The sequence below is a fragment of the Camelus dromedarius genome, chromosome 5, assembly GCF_036321535.1.
Source record: "Camelus dromedarius isolate mCamDro1 chromosome 5, mCamDro1.pat, whole genome shotgun sequence".
Lineage (NCBI taxonomy): Eukaryota > Metazoa > Chordata > Mammalia > Artiodactyla > Camelidae > Camelus > Camelus dromedarius.
Genome location: NC_087440.1, coordinates 20,930,603 through 20,948,561, shown reverse-complemented (window position 1 = coordinate 20,948,561; position 17,959 = coordinate 20,930,603). Strand labels below are relative to the sequence as shown.

The 17,959-nt window shown below is 51.3% G+C and overlaps 1 protein-coding gene across 6 annotated transcripts in view; it reads left to right on the top strand.

Annotated features, from left to right (window-relative positions):
- STARD9 (StAR related lipid transfer domain containing 9) overlaps positions 1–17,959 on the top strand; it is a 111,283-nt gene that overhangs the window by 82,362 nt on the left and 10,962 nt on the right. For all 6 annotated transcript variants that reach the window (XM_064485676.1, XM_064485677.1, XM_064485675.1 and 3 more), the window contains 5 exons: positions 1,428–1,702; positions 2,233–11,566; positions 11,744–11,941; positions 12,368–12,551; positions 12,947–13,084. In XM_064485676.1, the coding sequence (XP_064341746.1) occupies positions 1,428–1,702; positions 2,233–11,566; positions 11,744–11,941; positions 12,368–12,551; positions 12,947–13,084 (10,129 nt within the window). The remainder of the gene's footprint in view (positions 1–1,427; positions 1,703–2,232; positions 11,567–11,743; positions 11,942–12,367; positions 12,552–12,946; positions 13,085–17,959) is intronic.

Sequence of the window (17,959 nt, the reverse complement as noted above, 5' to 3'; positions counted from 1 at the left end):
TTCCTCATCCCTTTTCCCTCTTCTGATCACTTCCTTCTCTGTAGTTGATACCCTCTCAGACTCAGGCTTTTCCCTGCTCTGAGTGGTGGCTCTTGCTTCTTTGAGGATAGCTTCTGAATGACAACTCAGCTTCATTTTTCATGTGCTCTTTGGACCCTGACTGTCCACACACATCTCCTTGGTCTGTCCTGCCTCCACCTCCATCTCAAGTTGCCTCAAACTGGACTCCGTTCCCACAGCCTTCCTCCCTTCCCCTCTCACCCGACCTGCCAGCTCCAGTGAGCTTCCCGCCCCACCTCCCAGGCTGAGCGAGAGCAGAGGACCCTCCTTCTGACTCCTGGGTTCAGTCTGGGATCTTCCTTGTTTCTTTCCTCCTTCTCTCCCTACTTTCAGTCAGGGTGAGGGTATGTTATCTCCCAGACTGCTTGAAGCAGAGGACTGTACCTACTTTTTTATATCTTCCAGGCCTAGCACAGGGCCTTGCCCATAGTAGGTGCACAATTAATGTCTGTCACTGTTATATTTGCTCACCAGTCTGGTCTTCAGAGTACTGGCAGGCTTTTTTTGTTTGTTTTGGTTTGTTTGTTTGATTGATTTTTAGTTGAAGTACAATTATTTTTTAACTTTATTATGAAAAAATGTCCAACATACACAAGGTTGAGAGAATCATATACTCATCTCCCACATTCAGCATTTATCAAGATTTCCCACGTGTGCTTCGTCTCCCTCCTTTTTCTGAAGTAAAGCAACTCCTAGACATCATGTCATTTCAATCCTACATCAAGTATTCACTTCTAAAAAATAGGTGCTTTTCTTATGACCACATTGTCATTATCACACCTAACAAAATTAAGATTAATTATTCGATATAATAAAAAAAACTAGGCCATATTCAAATTTGGCCTAATTGACTCAAAAATATCTGTCTACAGTTAATTTAAATTAAGATCCAGTAGTATGTACACACTGCATGTGGTTATGTCTTCTCAGTTTCTTTTAATCTTTATTTTTGCTTTATTTTTATTTCTTCATATCATTTACTTGACATAGAAAGTGGGTCATTTCTGTAGACTGTGCCCCTTTACAGATCTGTCTGTTTGATTCCTTGTTGTGCCGTTTAAGTTGTTCTTCTGTTCCTCTTATTTCCTATTAACTGGAAGTTTTCCCTAAAGGTATGTTTAGATTCACATTCAGTTTAACTTTTTTATAAGGTAAAGAAAATGAGAAATGGAGTGTGCTTGGGGCTTCTTTGAGAGCCAGGACTGTAGTCCACAGGTTCCTTGTGTACCCAGAGGCTACAGGGGACAGTGGCATTGGCCTGGTCTTGAACCTCCTTCAGAGCAAACTAAGTGGGACTTCATACTCCCTCTGTCAGCAGGGAGTGGGGACTTCTTACTCTTCTGAGATGGCTTTCCTTGTCTCCACAGCGTTTCCCTGAGTCTGGATACCTTCACCACGTCACCGCCTATGCCTGACCCCACTGACCAGTTATCAGAGAAAATCTCATCAGAAGAGTATTTGCCCCAAGCTACTTCTTACTGTCCAAGGACAGGGCATTGCAGCAAACATGCCCTCCGCTCCTCAGGCAAGGGGCAGCTCTGCACAGCCAGGAAGGCCCTGGCCGGGACGGGAGCCTCAGCCCCAGGCATCTGCTTCAGCGTAGGTTCCGAGTCTGCCAGCGTCCAGGAGATGGAGAGAGTGGGTAAGCAGCCCTGGTGGATAGTGTCCCAGAATTTAGTATCTCTGGGCCAGTCAGCTAACGAGCTGAAACCATGGGACAATCCAGAACCTTCTCCCCTCCCACTCCTTAAACCAGGAGGGCTAAGGGATTAACACCAGCAGGGCGGCAAAAAGAAGGGAATCTTGGGACACATGAGGCTGCTGAGGGAGCCAGCTGCAGTTCCTCACATCCCTGTGGACCTACACAGGCAGCTGGGCGTGGAAACGAGGCCAGGACTTTCTGGGCCAATCCACACCACCTCCTCCACGTGGGGGCATCCAAAAGGCAGCAGAGGGTCCTGGCAGTGAGGGTCAGAGACCAGGCCTAGAAGTCCTCTTGTTTGCCTCACGGCAGCCCTTTGAAGAGGCAACACAGTGCAGGGGACCCAGACACCATGGCCTCACTCATAGATTCCAGCCCAGTAGTGGATCATGCAAGAGAAAAAGGTGGTGGTTTACCTGACGCAGATAGCGGTTACTCAGTGGATTCTCTCTCCTGTGTCTGTGCCCAAGCCTTCCCGGAGCTGCTGATGCCAGAGGGGCCCCAGGGGAAGGAGCGGGATCTCCCAGAGCCAGAGAACTCTGAAAGTGACGACAGCCAAATATCTGAGGACTCCCTGGCCGAGAAGGGGTGCCGAAGCCTGCGGGACAGCCCAGGGGACAGTTACCTCACCAGTGGCCATGGCCACCCAAGGGCCAGAGCTGGAGCCTCTGTGAGGGTCTTCACCACATCCTCAGACAGTGGACTGTTCACCCAGACTCAGAAAAGCTTTTCCCTTGACAGCCTGATTGACACTGAGGAAGAACTCGGGGACCATCGACAAGAAGAGCCTTTCTTCATTTCGGCTGACGAGATGCCCACAGAGACTTTCTGGCACTTGCAGCCCTCCAGTCTGCCCGGTGGGGACCAGGAGGCAGCATGCAGGCTTGGTGCCATCAAGCACAGGACAGGAGCCAGGCTGGATGCCATCCTGCCAGTGAGCAGTTCATTTTACCTGGATCCACAGCCCCCCTGTGAGCAGCCTGAGTTGGCGGTGGAGGCAAACTCCTCTGAACGAGCGCACGCTGTCCAAGATGTGCAGCTTTCAAGAGGGAGCCCTCTGGTGTCTGTGGATTCCTGGTTTTCCTGTGACTCCAAGATCAATCCCAGCAGCCCCTCAGATTCTTTATGTCCGAGTCCTAATGTCCAGGATTTTCAGCCTTGTGGTTGGAAGAGGCCTGGATACTGGCTAAACACGGGAGAACTAAAGTCATCAGGTACAGAAACAGCTCTGCCGTATAGCTCCGAACTGCCTCAGGGCGGTGCTGAGCTGCCCTGCAGTGTCAGAGGTGTGCACGCAATCCCTGCTTCTGATATGACCAGGCTGTCACTCTGGGGCCCTTACAGGCTTCTCCAGTCAGGAGCTGATGGCACCTTTCAGGCCAGAGGTGTCCCTGACGCGGCCCAGCAGGGCATCTCTGAAGCTTCCGACTCTAGCGTGTCGAGCTTGTTGGCTGCCTCTGCCACCTCATTCACTTACATGGGCAGCGCTGGTGAGAGAGAGTGGGCCGCCCTTCAGCAAAAGTACCTCCTTGAACTGTCTCATCCTGCTTTGGAGGCCACAGAAGAGCCCAGGTCAGCTTTTGCCTCCCTCGAAGGAGACTCTGGTTCCCTGACCCAGGCTTCTGACAAGGGAGGAGATGCTCTATTGCCAGTTGGTTCTGGGGTACCTAGGAGTCTGGACTTCAGCAGCTTTCCTATTCATCTATCCAAAATTAAGCGTTTGAGAGCAGAGAAAGAACAGGACAGTTTGAGTGTCGAGATAGAAGGCACTTCAGATTTTTTTACAGCTAGTGAGAAGGTGAGTTGTAGTGGAACTTACTCGGCAGATGTAGAATCCTCAGCTTCTGGAATGACACACGCGCAGGCCTCCGCAGCAGAGAACAAGACAGTGCATCCCGTGAGGGAAGCACACGAAGTCAAAGAGAACAGCTTGGAAGAGTCCTCTCAAAGTAGCCAGAAACCTGAACTGATGACATCCTCTGATGAATGTTTCTTTCTGAAGAGCCCTTGTCACAGTGTTGTCACCATAGCCACCAAAGACCATCATCGTCCCCGAGGCAGGGCTCCCTTCGGGAGGAGCAGTGCAGACCAGGCGGGGCAATCAGGTCAGAGCGGCCAGTGCCCCCCACAGGAAGAGAACACAGACTCCCAGGAGAGCTCCCAGGAAGCGGTGGGAAGGCACAGCAGTCTTCCCTTTGCCTTGCTGTCGGGTCCAGAGCTGTACCTCCACTCTGCTCCCTGGAACCCACTCCCGTCTTCCCTGCAGCCACCTCCCTTGGAAACATTCTATGTGACCAAGAGCCGGGATGCCCTGACGGAAACCGCCTTGGAGATCCCGGCTTGCAGAGAAGCGAGAATGCCTTCCCCGCCCCCCAGAGAAGCCTGGGGCTTTGGGCCCAACCACCGAGTCATCCAGAATGTCTCTGTGAAGAATAAACTGCCAGTGCCATCACACAACCAGAATTCCAAGATGGTCCCATCTCAGCAGGGCACAGCAGAGAGGCCAGTTGTTCAGAACACCGAGGAAGTTAATGAAGAAAAGTGGAAACGCCCTGGAAATGTTAAAGAAGAAAACCATAATTCAGTTTATTTTTTTGTCTCTCAGAACAGACATTTTCTTCCCTCTACCAGCGTAAAAGTATGTGAATTTGAAAATCAAGTTGGAATTTTAAATAAACACAGTCTTCCAACACTCAGGCAGGGAGAAAAGGCCTCTGTACAGTCCTCCTGCAGGGTCTCCTCAGACAGTGCTGGGTCTGGGGAGCCTCTCTTTGTGTGTGAACCTGAGACAGGTGGGGAAGAAGAGCAGGGGCAGAGTGCAGCCCTCAGACAGACCCAGGCCTTTGACACGAAGAGACAGTTTCATTCTGGGATCAGGTCTGAGTTAATCTATAAAACCATCAGTTTAGGCCTTGACAAGGACGTGCTAGGGGAGGCTGCTCTTTCTTTGAAGCCCAGACCAGTACATCATAGAGTAAGCAGCCCAGAGACAGCAGCCCAGGAGGAGAGTCCGACCCATGAGGGAGAAGGGAGGAATGAAACTGGGCTTCTTGGAAAAGCTCTCCATCCCAAAGATGGCTCAGAAGAGTTTAAGTTTCCACAGACAGAGTCTACATGTGGAAGAGTCCAGTCAGTTACACGCTCTCAAGAAAGAAGCCACAGTGAAAGCAAAGTCCCTGGAAAGGCACAAGAAATGTTCAACTCCAGAGAAGCACCTTCTGGAAAGAAGTGGAATAAACAAGGTGATAATGCTGATGAAATGGCTAAGCTAATTAAGAGTGTAGTGCAGCTGGAAAATGGCATCTTGGAAATTGAATCCAAGCAGAGTAAGCAGCTCTGTGCTTCCCACACACTGGGAGTCAGTAAAAAGTTTGTGTTCCAGGACCCGCAGGACCAGGAGAGGGCTGACTGTGTGCTGAGGGCAGGCGGTTCTGGAAATGACGTATCCTTCAAGGATCAGCTCTCTTCTCCCAGACAGACAGATGATGTTATCTTTAGGGATGAGGAAGCTGGAGAAATGGAGGTTAACAGTAGCATTGGGAAGGATCCCCAGGTCCAGAAAATCACCCTGAGCCCGTTCAAGTTGAGGGAATGTGTACACAACATCAAGTTTGTGAGAGGGCGCACCTACCCAGCTGTGTTAGACAGACCTGCCAGGGACACTGGTGAGTTTTTAGGGGCATGTATGGCTTGCACCAACACCTCTGTTAATCCAGGGAGAACGAAAGCATTGGCTGGAGCTCTGTCACTGCAGCCCAGGCCTGAGATGTCTGCTGAGGAGGGTGAGCTGCTGAATGCAGTGCCCCCCAGAGGGCAGCTCTGGGACTTGGGAAGTCTTGAGGAGCTGGAGACTGTAAAAGGGTTTCAGGAAAGCCAACTGGCCAGACGCATGTGTAGTTCTAAGCAAGAGGAGACAGAAGTTCAAGGCAGAGTTGAAGAAATGGCTGTACAAAGAGGGGGCCTACAGGAAGAAGACAGAGTGGTCTCAGTGACTCAGAAAGTCCCTGGTTCACGCCAGCGTTGTGTGGGCGTGTCTTTTAGCCAAGAGAGTGGCCCGTTGTGGGGCCAGCCAGACTCCTGTGTGGCTCCTCACCAAGACCTGGGTAATACCTTCCCCTTGAATTCTCCAGGGCTGCCAGAAAGCTACATTCATACCCCTAATACTGTAGACATCTCTTCCGTTGACTGTGTGCTGGACCCCATGAAGTTGAAAATGCCCAGCAGCCCCTCAGTAACTGGAGCAGGGTGTCAGGACCAGCGTGGAGAGCCCAGAAGCCACGGCCTGCAGGGAGAAGTTAGAGGGGGCTCCCCTGTGGCACACTCTGGTTGGTGTGGGTCTGTGATACCCACGGCCATGGCATCTCACGGTCAATCCAGTGCACCAGGGAGCATTCCCCAGGGGACCGAGGGCAGGAGGTCAGCAAGCACCAGTCCCCAACACCACGCAGGGGACCTCAGAAGCACCTCCATAGACTTGAGTAGCAGGGTGAGTTTTCCTTCCAAAGCCAAGGCATCCATACAAAGAGGAACGGGAAGAGCCAGTTCCCAGAACAGGGCCTCTAGCCCATTTGAAAGGAAGGCCAGCTACCTCTTAGAAGAGCGGAACAGCCGAGACAGGGAGGTGAGGCCGAAGGCAGAGGAGGAGGCCAAGGAGCTCAGTCCTGCCAGCAGTGCATTCTCAGCACCTGTGTCCCTGCCAAGGGTGCCTCAGCCGGAGCCCTCTGCCCATCCACCCACATGCCAGGCTGTGTTGGAGGGGATGGGACAGGCAGAGACCCAAGGGAAGCAGCTTCAGGACTTGGCGGCTGGGGGCACAGTTCTTCACTACGATGAGACTTCATTAGAGCCTGAAAGTTCTTCACGGGCCCCAAGCAGGCCTCAGTGTCCACAAGTGGGCCAGCCAGTGTCAGACAGGACCAGAAATGAGGGTGAAGCACAGGGAAATCATGTGGCATCTCTCTCTGCTGAACCAGGACACCTGTCAATTGATGAGAGGACATCTGTCCTTCAGGCCACACCCCCCTCTGCAGACAGCTTTCACCCTCAGCCCGACAATAACACAGGGCCACGGTGTCTCTCAAAGACTTCTTCCCACGCTGCCCCTGCTCTAGGTAAAAGCCATTGCACCGGAAAGCTGAGACATTTCCTGGGAGCAAGTGAACAGTTTCTTTGTCACTCCAGCTCTTCTGATGTCATAGAGAAAAGGAAAGAAGCAACCAGAAGAACACCTTCCTCTGCTGATCCTTTGGGCTCAGACCGGCTTCCTTCTCCTACAGCTGTGGAGGAGGACAGGAAGGTCACAGCCGAGGAAGCAGTGGCAGCCTTACCTTCTCAGGCCCCTTTTGATGATCCTGGAGGGATTCCACATGGGCGAGGCCAGTTTGCTGCATGGGAGGCTGCCGAGAATGTGCCCCCGGCCAGTCAGAAGAGAAGCCCAGCCCACCAAGAACCTGGAACTCTGGACAACACAGGTTCAGGTAACTTTCTAGAGGCTGCACAAGGAGGAAAAACAACCTGTTTTGAAAGTCAGCTTTTGATCTGTGATGTAGAGAATTCTGCCTGCCTCTCAGGGCCTAACCAAGACCAGGTCCAGTGCCTTGAAGCTTCTGCCAGCTTAGAAGAAGGGAGGGCAAGTCCCAGACAGGGTACTGTCCTCCCTGGAGCCCTGAGAGGGGTTGAACCGGAAGCTCCTTCACAGCAGCACGTGAAGCGGGAGACGAGTGTTGGCTCTGGGCCAGCAGAAGCCTGCAGAGCTGGCAGTGAAGGTCCCAGGCCAGCTGCACCGCCAGATCGTAGACCCACGGGAGTTAGGGAGGAGGTCCCACGCAGATGCCCGCAAGAAATTTCAGGTTGTGTTGCCTCTTGGGGAAGCACTGAAGGTAGCAGGACCCTAAGGCCATCAGGGGGCCAAGAAGACAGCGAAACTCATTCTTGCCGGCAGCCGTGCGACCCTCAACCCATTGCTCCCCATGCTCGTTCCTCTCCTTCCATGCCTGTTCCTCCCTTTCCTTACAGAGGTGGTGACCTGGGCAAGGGGACTTCCAAGGCTGCCCCACACATTTGCCACCCACCCTGCATGGTAGCCTCCAGGGCCAGGGGAATGGATGAGAGAGGAGAGGGCCATTCCAGGGAGCCTGATATGCTCTTGGCATGTGGCCTTGAGCCCAAAGGCATCAATGTGGAATTGAGGCCAGCAGATGGCGACCCTCCAGAGCCCTCCATTGCTGCTGCTGTCCTGCCTCTGGCTCAAGGTGGCCACTCCCTTTCTGCCCCTGATGGGAAGACAAGTTCCCTCAGCCACTTGGTTGCTGATAAAAGGTCTGTAGGGGATCCTGAGAAAACGTTTGCTGAGAAGAAAGCCGGTACGGAGCTTGAGGCCTCTCCTTTCCTCATAAGCAGGTGCTCTGAGCCACCCAGGAGGTTTCAGGACAGCTCTGCTGGTGGCCAGAGAGCACAGGGCTCTCAGCCTAAGCCAGGACCACCTGTGACAGCTGGCAGACCACACACCCTGAATTTAAGTGAAGGGTCTGTTGGGCATGAGCTGCTGATGGGACCCCAGGATGGCACAAATGCCATCAGATGCCTTCCAGAAAAGTCACAACGTTCCTCTGAGTCCAGGGATCACAGTGGCTTGGATCCTCAAGCCAAATTCGTAGCAAAGTTAAAGTACATCTCCAGTCCCTGGGTTGACAGTCCTTGGGAGGAGGAAGAGCAACAGAGAGACCAGGCTTCAGGTGGGGGTGAAGACCCTACCCGGGGCAGCAGCCCCCTACACACTGATGAAGGTTGCTTGGGCAGCTGTCAGATAAGAGGTGCGGGCGGAGAGGAGATGGCTGTGCCCAGGCCCACTGTGTCCAAGATGTTCTCATCAGGCTTTGGAGACTCAGCCACTGTTCACCTGGAGCACCGTGGAGCACGTGGGCCTGCGGCCCAGGGCTCTGGGCCGCCCTCCCCTGGCGGGGAGCAGCTGGAGCCTCACCATCGGCGCTCGCTTCCCGTGATTGCAATCTCTGGGCCCAGACACTATGGACCACAGTTCTCTGTGGTCAGCTCTTCCCGGTCCCTTCAGGAGCTGAACTTGAGCGTGGAGCCTCCTTCCCCCACAGATGAGAAGATACAGGAGCCTCGGAGACTGTGGACCCCACATCTCGGGGGCTCTTCCTCAGGGAAGTCAGTAGTGAGACCATCTCTGAAAGCTGAGGGCTGCGATCAGGAGGCCTCACCTGACTTGGGCGATAGTGCTGCTGTCCCCAGGCGCCTGCAATCCGCCCCCACTCCGTACCCTACAACTTCAGCTCTCTCGTGCATGCCAACCCCTGATCTCATGGCCTCTCTGGAACAGGCCCAGCAGGGAAAGCCAGAGAGACTGGGTGGCCAGGCCAGGCCAGAGGAGCCTCAGTCTGAGGCAGGCGGAGGAGCACTACCCTCCGGCTCCAGCGACATCAATCCCTGCGTCCTGCCCTGGTGTCCGGAGGGGCCTGTGCGCACCGGCTGGAAGCAGTATGGGTTTGGCAGTGCAGTCGATGTCTCTCGTGGCCACACATCCCAGGGCCTGATACCACCCAGTGTGGCCCGGAGTTCCAGCATCGACGATGGCTTAGGAGACCAGAACTCCCCGTTGCGCTCCCACTGCAGCACCTGTGCCAGTGCCCGGGTCCTGTTGAGCACATGCAGCAGCATCCAAGAAGCCCGAGGTTCTCATGAGCCCTGGGAAGTATGGGGTTCCTCATTTGCCCTGGGGACCCCCCACATCCTGCTCAGCTCTGAAGGAGCAGCCCCCACTCACGGTCCTGACAGGAGAGCTCAGTTCCCGGGTACCCCTGATGAAGCGAGTGGTCTGAGGAGGGAGCCCCCCCGGGCTGAAGGAAGTGCTGCAGGCCCAGTGGATGAGATTATGCTGCTGTATCCGGCAGAGGCGGGCGACCCTGCAGGACAACCCAGGATGAGCACCTTGGAGCAGGGCACACAGACCCCGGGCTGCAGGCCCTGCTGGAGCTACACTGACATCTGCTCTGCTCAGTCGGACCTGGCCTCCTGGGCCAGCATGCACAACCTGTCTCTCCACCTCTCGCAGCTCCTGCACAGCACCTCAGAGCTGTTGGGGAGTCTCTCTCAGCCAAGCGTGGCTGAAAAGGAGCGGAATGCCAAGAGAGAGACCCCAGGTGAGGCGCCCCAGTCCCTTATGATGGATGGCTGCACTCAGACCACCATGGATGAGGCCGTCCAGACTGACCGGGCCTCACTACCTCTGCACCTCCAGGCCCCAGAGGCCAACTCTCAGAAGATCAGTGTGGTCCTTGACAGGCTGGGCTCAGTTATGTCTGCCATGTCCCAGAAACAGAGACATGTCCCAGGGACACTTCAGAAGAGGAAGACAGAGGAAACAGGATGGAAAACAACAGGGCCCCTCGATCTTCAGGAAGAAAGCACCCACTGCCGGCCCCAGAGCCTTCCAGTACTGTCACCCCACTTGAGTTTTCAGAAAGTCCCCTTTGGGCAGAACCTGCTTTCTGTGAGCCCCCAGCCTTCTCCTGATGCCTCCCTGCCTCCCAGCCCCCGGCCAGAGGAACCCTCCTGCCTGGCTGTCAGCAGCCCTGGCCTCAGCGCATCTCCCTCCCCAGGGCGCTGCTCCGACACTGCAGAATTCTTTAGGCAACCCAGGGTCCAGAAGGCACAGAGGCCCATCAGTGCCTTGCTGGTGGACAGGGCCTCCTCCCCGATCCTCACACTTAGTGCCAGCCCCCAGGGGTTGGGGCTCCCCCTAGGTGCTTTATCTCTCTCGGCCCCCTCAGCCCTTTCCCTCGAAGGCCGAAGGAACCACATCTCCAGCCCAGGCCTTCCCCTTTGTGCCCCCAGGCCTCCAGTGGGTCATTATTCTCACACCACTGATGAGTCAGGTAGCTCCCAGAGACTGGGGGCTCCCTGTGGAGAAGGCAGAAGTTCCTTAGAAGGAGGTGATCGCAGGTCCTTCCTTGAGGCGAGCTCCTCAGGCAGCCCACAGCAGAGCACAAAACTCCAAGTTCGTTTTGTTGAGCAGCCCCTGCAGTGGCATCAGCCCAGGACCACCACCAGGGTCCAGAGCAGGCCGCTGCCTCCAGCACCAAGAAGCAGGAACCAGAGGGGGGCCGATGGCTTTGTGCCTGAGGACATGGCCTCCCTGGCATGTGACCCACTGAGCAGCAGAGGACCGAGTCAACGGCAGAGCAGGACAGAGAGTGGAGGCGAGAGCTCAGCATCTCCAAAGCCGCCGCTGCCCACTCTGGACATTCCCTCTTCACAGGGAGGCCCCCAGTGCCGCAGTCCCTGCCCTTTATTTGAGTTGACTGAGACCCCGGGGCTCCAGGGTTGCATACTGGGCCCAACTGAGGCCTGCCAGCCTGAGGGGCTGCTGCGTCCAAGTTCCCAGATGCGCACAGCCCCTGAGCCCCAGCATCATAGCCTGGGGGACCTCCCGGTACATAACAAGTTTAGTGACTGGTGTGGGGTTCAGGATGGCTCTCCTGGGGGTCTAGTTGTGATGGATTTGCCAGGGGCCAGATGTGATTGCAGCTCTGGAGAGCAGGGACAGAGGCCCCCAGAACCTCCTGTCGACCAGAGCCAGGCTCCTGAGTGGTCCCAGAGGGAGCAGATCCCCCTGCAAGTTGGGGCCCAGAACCTCTCGCTCAGCGTGGAGCTTACAGAAGCAAAACTGCACCACGGCTTCGGGGAGGTAGACGCCCTGCTGCAGGTGCTCCAGAGCGGGACCGGGGAGGCGCTCGCCGCTGAGGAGCCTGAGCCACACCCCCAGGGGGAGCTGTACGCCTGGTGAGCCCCCAGCCTGGAGTGGGCAGCAAGGGAGGGGGGTGTGGAGAAGAAAAAGAACCCAGAAGGCTAACAGCTGGCTGTTCCCTCAGCCCTGGGATCTCCCATGGGTCAGAGATAGATCTTAAGGAGAAGGGCATTCAGGGCCAGCTTCAGCGACTCAGTCACATTTATTCTCAGGCCAAAACAAACCCTGGAGAACCTCCGGAGAGAACGAGCTGAGCGACTTCAGAACTTCCGCCGGGCACGAAGCCTCAGCCCTCAGAAACAGCTGAGCTTCCCGTCTAGCCGGGATCTCCCTACCCGGGACCTGGGCTTACCCAGCAGGCGCCGAGAATACCTGCAGCAGCTGAGGAGGGATGTTGTGGAGACCACCAGGTATGGGGACCCCGGACCCCGTGGGGAGCAGGCTCTGCGTGGGGCGAGAGCATCGTGGGGAGCAGGACCTGGATTTTAGCGTCCTGCAGAACAGAGGCTGCAGCTTCCTTCACCAGGAGCGATTCCCGGACTGGGTCCTAACATGCCTGTGGACAGCTGGAGGCGGTTGTGGAGACTGAGGCAAAGGGAAAGGAGGATGTTGGGAGGGAGCAGTGGGGAGATGGCTGGGCAGAGGGCCTGTGATGTGCTATGTAAGACTTAGGCCTGAGCCTCGGGATGGATGTAAAACCAAACATGATCCTCTGGGCAGAGAGAGGGTAGGTCCTTCAAGAGAGTGGTGTTGAGCCGACCCGGGGTGAGCAGGCCAGGGCCGTCACCCACCCACCTCGTTAGAAGGCATCTCTCCACCCCTATGGTTTTCCCCAGGAGTCCAGGGTCAGCGTCAAGGTCTGCTCACCCGCCCTCTGACATAGAGCTGATGCTACAAGAATACCAGCGGGCCCGCGAGGAGGCCAAGGTGGAGATTGCCCGGGCCCGGGACCGACTGCGGGAGCGGACTGAACAGGAAAAGCTGCGAATCCGCCAGCAGATCATCTCCCAGCTGCTGAGGGTGGGAAGGGGGCAAGCCTCTGATTTCAGGGTAGGCCTGGAGCTGGGGCAGACCTCTGACTGGGTCTGCCATCACTGGGGCTGCCTCTGAGTCTTAGAACGTAGCATTTGGAGGGGGCATCAGAGCCCTAGTGCCAGCTCAGAGCTGTGCTCTTTCCACATCATCCATCATCCTCATCAGACCAGCTCCTGTTCCCGGGCCAGGGTCTAGGAGGAGGCAGCTTTGCTATATAGTTGGGGTGGGAGGTAGGGGAGGCCTGAGGGAGTAAGGCTGAGGCAAGAGGCACTGGGAGGGGACGGGAGCTGGGGAGATGAGAAGGGGTGGTTTCCAGGGTGATGAGACGTGGGTGGTGAGGGTGCACCTGAGGCTGGCTGACAGTGATCTGTCCTTCCCAGGAAGAGGAAAAGCTACATACCCTGGCTGCCTCCAGCTCCCGGTGCACCAGCTCCGATGGAAGCCTCTCCTCTGGTGTCACCTCTGGCTACAACAGCAGCCCAGCCTTGCCAGGCCAGCTCCAGTCCCCAGACAGTGTGGTGAGTAGGCACATGTGAGACACGAACCAGGTGCCAGGACCACTGTGGCAAGAGTTTGGGAGGAGGTTCCACCTCCCAGAGGCCACTGCTGACATGAGTCAGTCTCTTGCACGATGGCCTTTGGTCTTCCCTGTGGTTTTTGTCTCCCTCTCCCTGTTTGTTCATTCATTCAACAAGTGTTTATTTCACAGGCACTATCTTAGGCACTGAGCAAAACTGTTCTTGTCCTTAAACACATTATTAGAGGGATAAATATTAAACGGCTTATTTTATGACAGTTTCATTATTGTTGCAGTGAGTTCTATGAAGAAGGGGTGCTAAGCTAGCATGAAACGGGGGACCTGGCCCGGTCTGTAGGGTCAGCACAGGCTCTCTGAAGAGAGTGTTTAAACTGAGATTGGAAGGTTGAGAGGTAGTTAACTCAGTAAAAGTTGGTGTTGGGAGATACACAGCAGGCAGAAGAGCCTTCCAGGCAGAGGGCCCAGCAAGTGAGGCTTTGAGGGAGAAGGCGTTTGAGGAACTGAAAGAAGCTTCGTGTGGCTGGAATGTAAAGAGTGAGACAGGAGAATCACACGAGAAAGGACTAGAAAAGGCAAGGTCACGTCGATTCTACTGAGAATTCTGGCTGCTCTCTAATTCTTCTGATCATATTACTTCCCCAAAGCTGCTGACAAGCTTTTTAGCGGCAGGAGGAGAATGACAAGATGGCCAGAGAAGGGGCAGGAGCAGCAGGAGAGGGACAGACCCGCGCTCAACTTTGGCAAAGCCAAGTGGGGGTAGGGCCCTGCCCCTGTGGATGAGCAGACGTGGATGTGTCCGCATCCATGGGACGCGGTGGTGGATCGGATGTTGGAGGCGGGGAGAAGGAGGAGTCGGGAACCATGTGCACTTTGGGCTCTAGAGGCTGATGATGTCCAAGGGTCAAGGAGCCCTGAAGGGGGCAGGTTTTTGAGAGGAAGATCACAAGTCTAGTCTTGTATTTACTGGGTTGAAAGTGCTTGTGAGAAATGCAGGAGAGCAGTTGGAATTCAGGCAGTTGGGATCCAGATCTGGAGCTCAGAGGTAAGATCTGGCTGGGGATATAAAATTTGAAATTATTTTTGTAAGCAAAACTTCAGTTAAAAAAATAATAGTACTCAACCAGTAGGAAAAGACATACAATGTCAAATGCATCTTTCAGTCTCCTTTTTGCCTCCTCAGAAGCAATCATCCATCCTAGTTTGGCGTGTATTTCTAGAGATAGCCTGTGTGTCTATAAGAATATGTATATCTTGTAAGAATGTGTGTATCTTTTTTGTAAAGCTCCTAAGTGGAAGCATACTGTACCCATTTTGTCCCTTTGCTTTTTTCCTTAAAAATATTTTTGGGATGTCATTTCATGTCAGTAAGTCTAGTGCTGACTTGTTCTTTTTAACAATTGAATAATGTTTCCTTTTTCTCTCTTATTGCATATTTTTAAATGTACTGTTTTGTATAGATTATATATTCATGTAGTAGAAAAGGCAAGAAATACATTCATCTATAAAGGTATCCAGGGAAATAGCCATTCCTGTCCCCCGTCTGCCTAATCCTTCCCTCTCACCTGCCCAAGAAGACATGAAGTTATTTATGAAAGCATTATTTGAAGTGGTAGAGTTGGAAGCCATTTAGAGAATCCATCAGTGAGAGAATGGATGTGTAAAATGTGGTGGATGCACACATGGAATACCGTGTAAGAGTCAGCGTCCACAGATTGGAGGAATAATTAAGGAGAGTACTGAGTGAAAACACCATGGAACAGAGTGAGTGTAACATGTTACTGTTTGTGTAAATGAAAACGATATGCACACAAAATAATCCTTTTGCAAGAACACATACACACAAGAAGACATACCCTTTTTTACTGAGAATGATTTAAGGTGAGTCGGAGAGGGAAATTAGGGATTTGAAGTTAAATTTTTTTTTTAAATTACCTACCTAATCTTTGGAAATGGGGTGTAATTATCCTGTGAAACTGAGAAGGCCTGATGTTTGGGAGGATTCGTTCTTTGGAAAATTTCTCCTGTGGAAAGTGGTCTGTTGAGATCAGGGGTTGGCAAACCCCTCTGGCCACATCTGGCCCACCGCCTGCTTTTGTGAATGACGCTTCACTGGAATGTAGCCACACCCATCCGTGTGTGTGTGTTGTCTGTGGCTGCTTTCATGCCGTAGCCGCAGAGGTGAGTAGTTCCATCTATTGAAATGGTCCACAAAGCCTTAAATGCTTACCATATATATACGCTTTACAGAAAAAAAGCTTGCCAACCTTGGTTTAGATTTTCCCTCTCTTCCGGACTCAGTTTTTATTCTAACTTGTTAACTTGTGCTTTTTAAAATAATTACTTCCTTTTTCAGTGATAATTTCTTAGTCTTTCCTTGTCTCATGGTCAGTAATTTTGTAGAATATGTTTACTGTTTTCTCATGATTAGATTGTGCTTGTGCATTTTTGGCAAGAAACCAGGGAAACAATGTGTCTTCCTCAGTTGGGGTTGCCAGATTAGCAAAGCAAAATGCAGGATACCAGCTAAATTAGAATTTCGGAGAAAAAACAAATAGTATCATAGTGTAAGTATGTCCCGTGCAATGTCTTATCCTCGATGCATCATATCAGAGGATATGTGATGCTGTTATGTCTTATTAGTGATGTTAACCTTGAAGTTACAGTGGTGGCTGGGACAGCTGCACTGAAAGCTAGTATTTTTCCCTTTATAATTAGTAAACATCTTGGGAGAGATACTTTGAGACTATGCAAATATCCTATTTTTCCTGGAAATTTTGCCTACTTATTTTTGCATCCATTGGTATATCTTGCCTGAAAAAATTATTACTGTGGTTTTTTTAATGGCAATTTTGTATTTCCATCATTTCTTCTACACTTATTAATTGGGATTTTTCTAAAAGGACGTGTTATCCCTTCTCTCTCTGTTTAGATTTCTTCAGTTATTTATTTTGTTCAGTTTGGACTCATAAATACATTATCCGAGGATTATAATCCAATACTATCATTATTAATTTCATTGCTCAGATTGTTCCAGATCTCATTTGGAATTCTTTCAGATTGGGTCCTGTGCCCTTTTAACATGCCCATCCTTTTTTGAGTACTTCCTTACTTTAATTCATTTATTATATTATTGTTGTTATAATTTATCAGCTTTTAGTGTATTCAGAGTTGTATATCTATCAACACAATCAGTTTTGAATATTTTATTTTTTTGTTTTGTTTTGGGGGGTAGGTAATTAGGCTTGTTTATTTTATTATTTTATTTTATTTTATTTATTTTTATTTTATTTATTTTTTTATTTTTTATTTTTATTTTATTTATTTTTTATTTTTTTATTTTTTTTATTTGATTACATTTTATTTTAATTAATGGAGGTACTGGGGGTTGAATGCAGGACCTTGTGCATACTAAGCATGTGCTCTACCACTGAGCTATACCTTTCCCCCTGGAATATTTTTATTACTCCAAAAAGAAACCCCATGCCCCTTAGTTGTTACTGCCCAAACCCACCATTCCCAACTCTGTGTAAACCACTAATCTACTTACCTTCTTCCTCTGTGGATTTGCCTATTCTGGACATTTCATATAAATGGACTCATATAATATATGGTCCTTTATGATTGGCTTCTTTCAGTCATAACATTTCTGGGGTTGTATTGATGTCCTAGGGTTGCTATAACAAATTACCATAAACAGTAGTAGTGCAAAACAACTGAAATTTATTCTCTCATAGATTTGGGGCCTAGAAGTCTGAAATTGTGGTGTTGACAGGGCCATGTTCCCTTTGAAAACTGAGGGAAGAATCTGTTCATGCCTCTCTGCAATTTCTAGTAGTTGCAAGTGATCCTTGGCATTCCTTGGCTTGTAACTGTATCATTCCAGCCTCTGCCTCTGGCATCACTTGACTTCTCCCCAGGGGTCTCTGTGTCCCTGTGTCTTCATAGGACTTCTTATAAGGACACCAATCATTGGATGTAGGGCCCACTCTAATCCAGTAGGACCTCACCTTAACTTGATTACATCTGGGAAACCCCTATTTCTAAATAAAGTTAGAGATAGGAGGGGGTGGGGCCTCAGCGTATCTTTTTTGGAGGACAGTAATTCACCCCACAGCAGGGGTTCATCCACATTGTAGCATGTATCAGAATTTCATTCCTGTTTATGGCCAATAATATCACATTGTGTGACTGTCACATTTATTTGCCTGTTCATCAGTTGATGGACATTTAGGTTTCCACTTTTTGCCTATTATGAATAATGCTGCTGTGAACATTAATGTACAGGTTTTTGTGAGCACACACTTTCACTTCTCTTGGGTATTTACCTTGGAGTTGGATTGAGATCATAGAGTAACTCTTATTTCACTGTTGAAGAACTGCCCAACTCTTTTGCTTTTATAAATTTTATTTATTTTATTATTACTTGGAGGGGAGGGAGGTAATTAGGTTTGTTTGTTTGTTTAATGGCAGTATCGGGGATTGAACCCAGGACCTCGTGCATGCTAAGCATGCGCTCTACCCCTTCAGCTATACCTTCCTTCCTGCCCAACTCTTTTTCAAAGTGGCCACACTATTCTACAGTCCCATCAGCAGTGTATGAACAGTATATTTCTCCACATCCTGGCCAGCACTTGTTATTATTCATCTTTTTAATTATATTCATCCCAGTGGATGTCAAGTGGTACCTCACTGTCATTTTGATTCTGATGGTTAGTGGTGTTGAGCATCTTTTCACGTGCTTATTAGCCATTTATAAGTTTTTCTTAGAGAAATGTCTTTTCAGATCTTTTGTCAATTTTCTAATTGGGTTATTTGTCTTTTTATTATTAAGTTAAAGAGTTCTTTATTCTAGTAC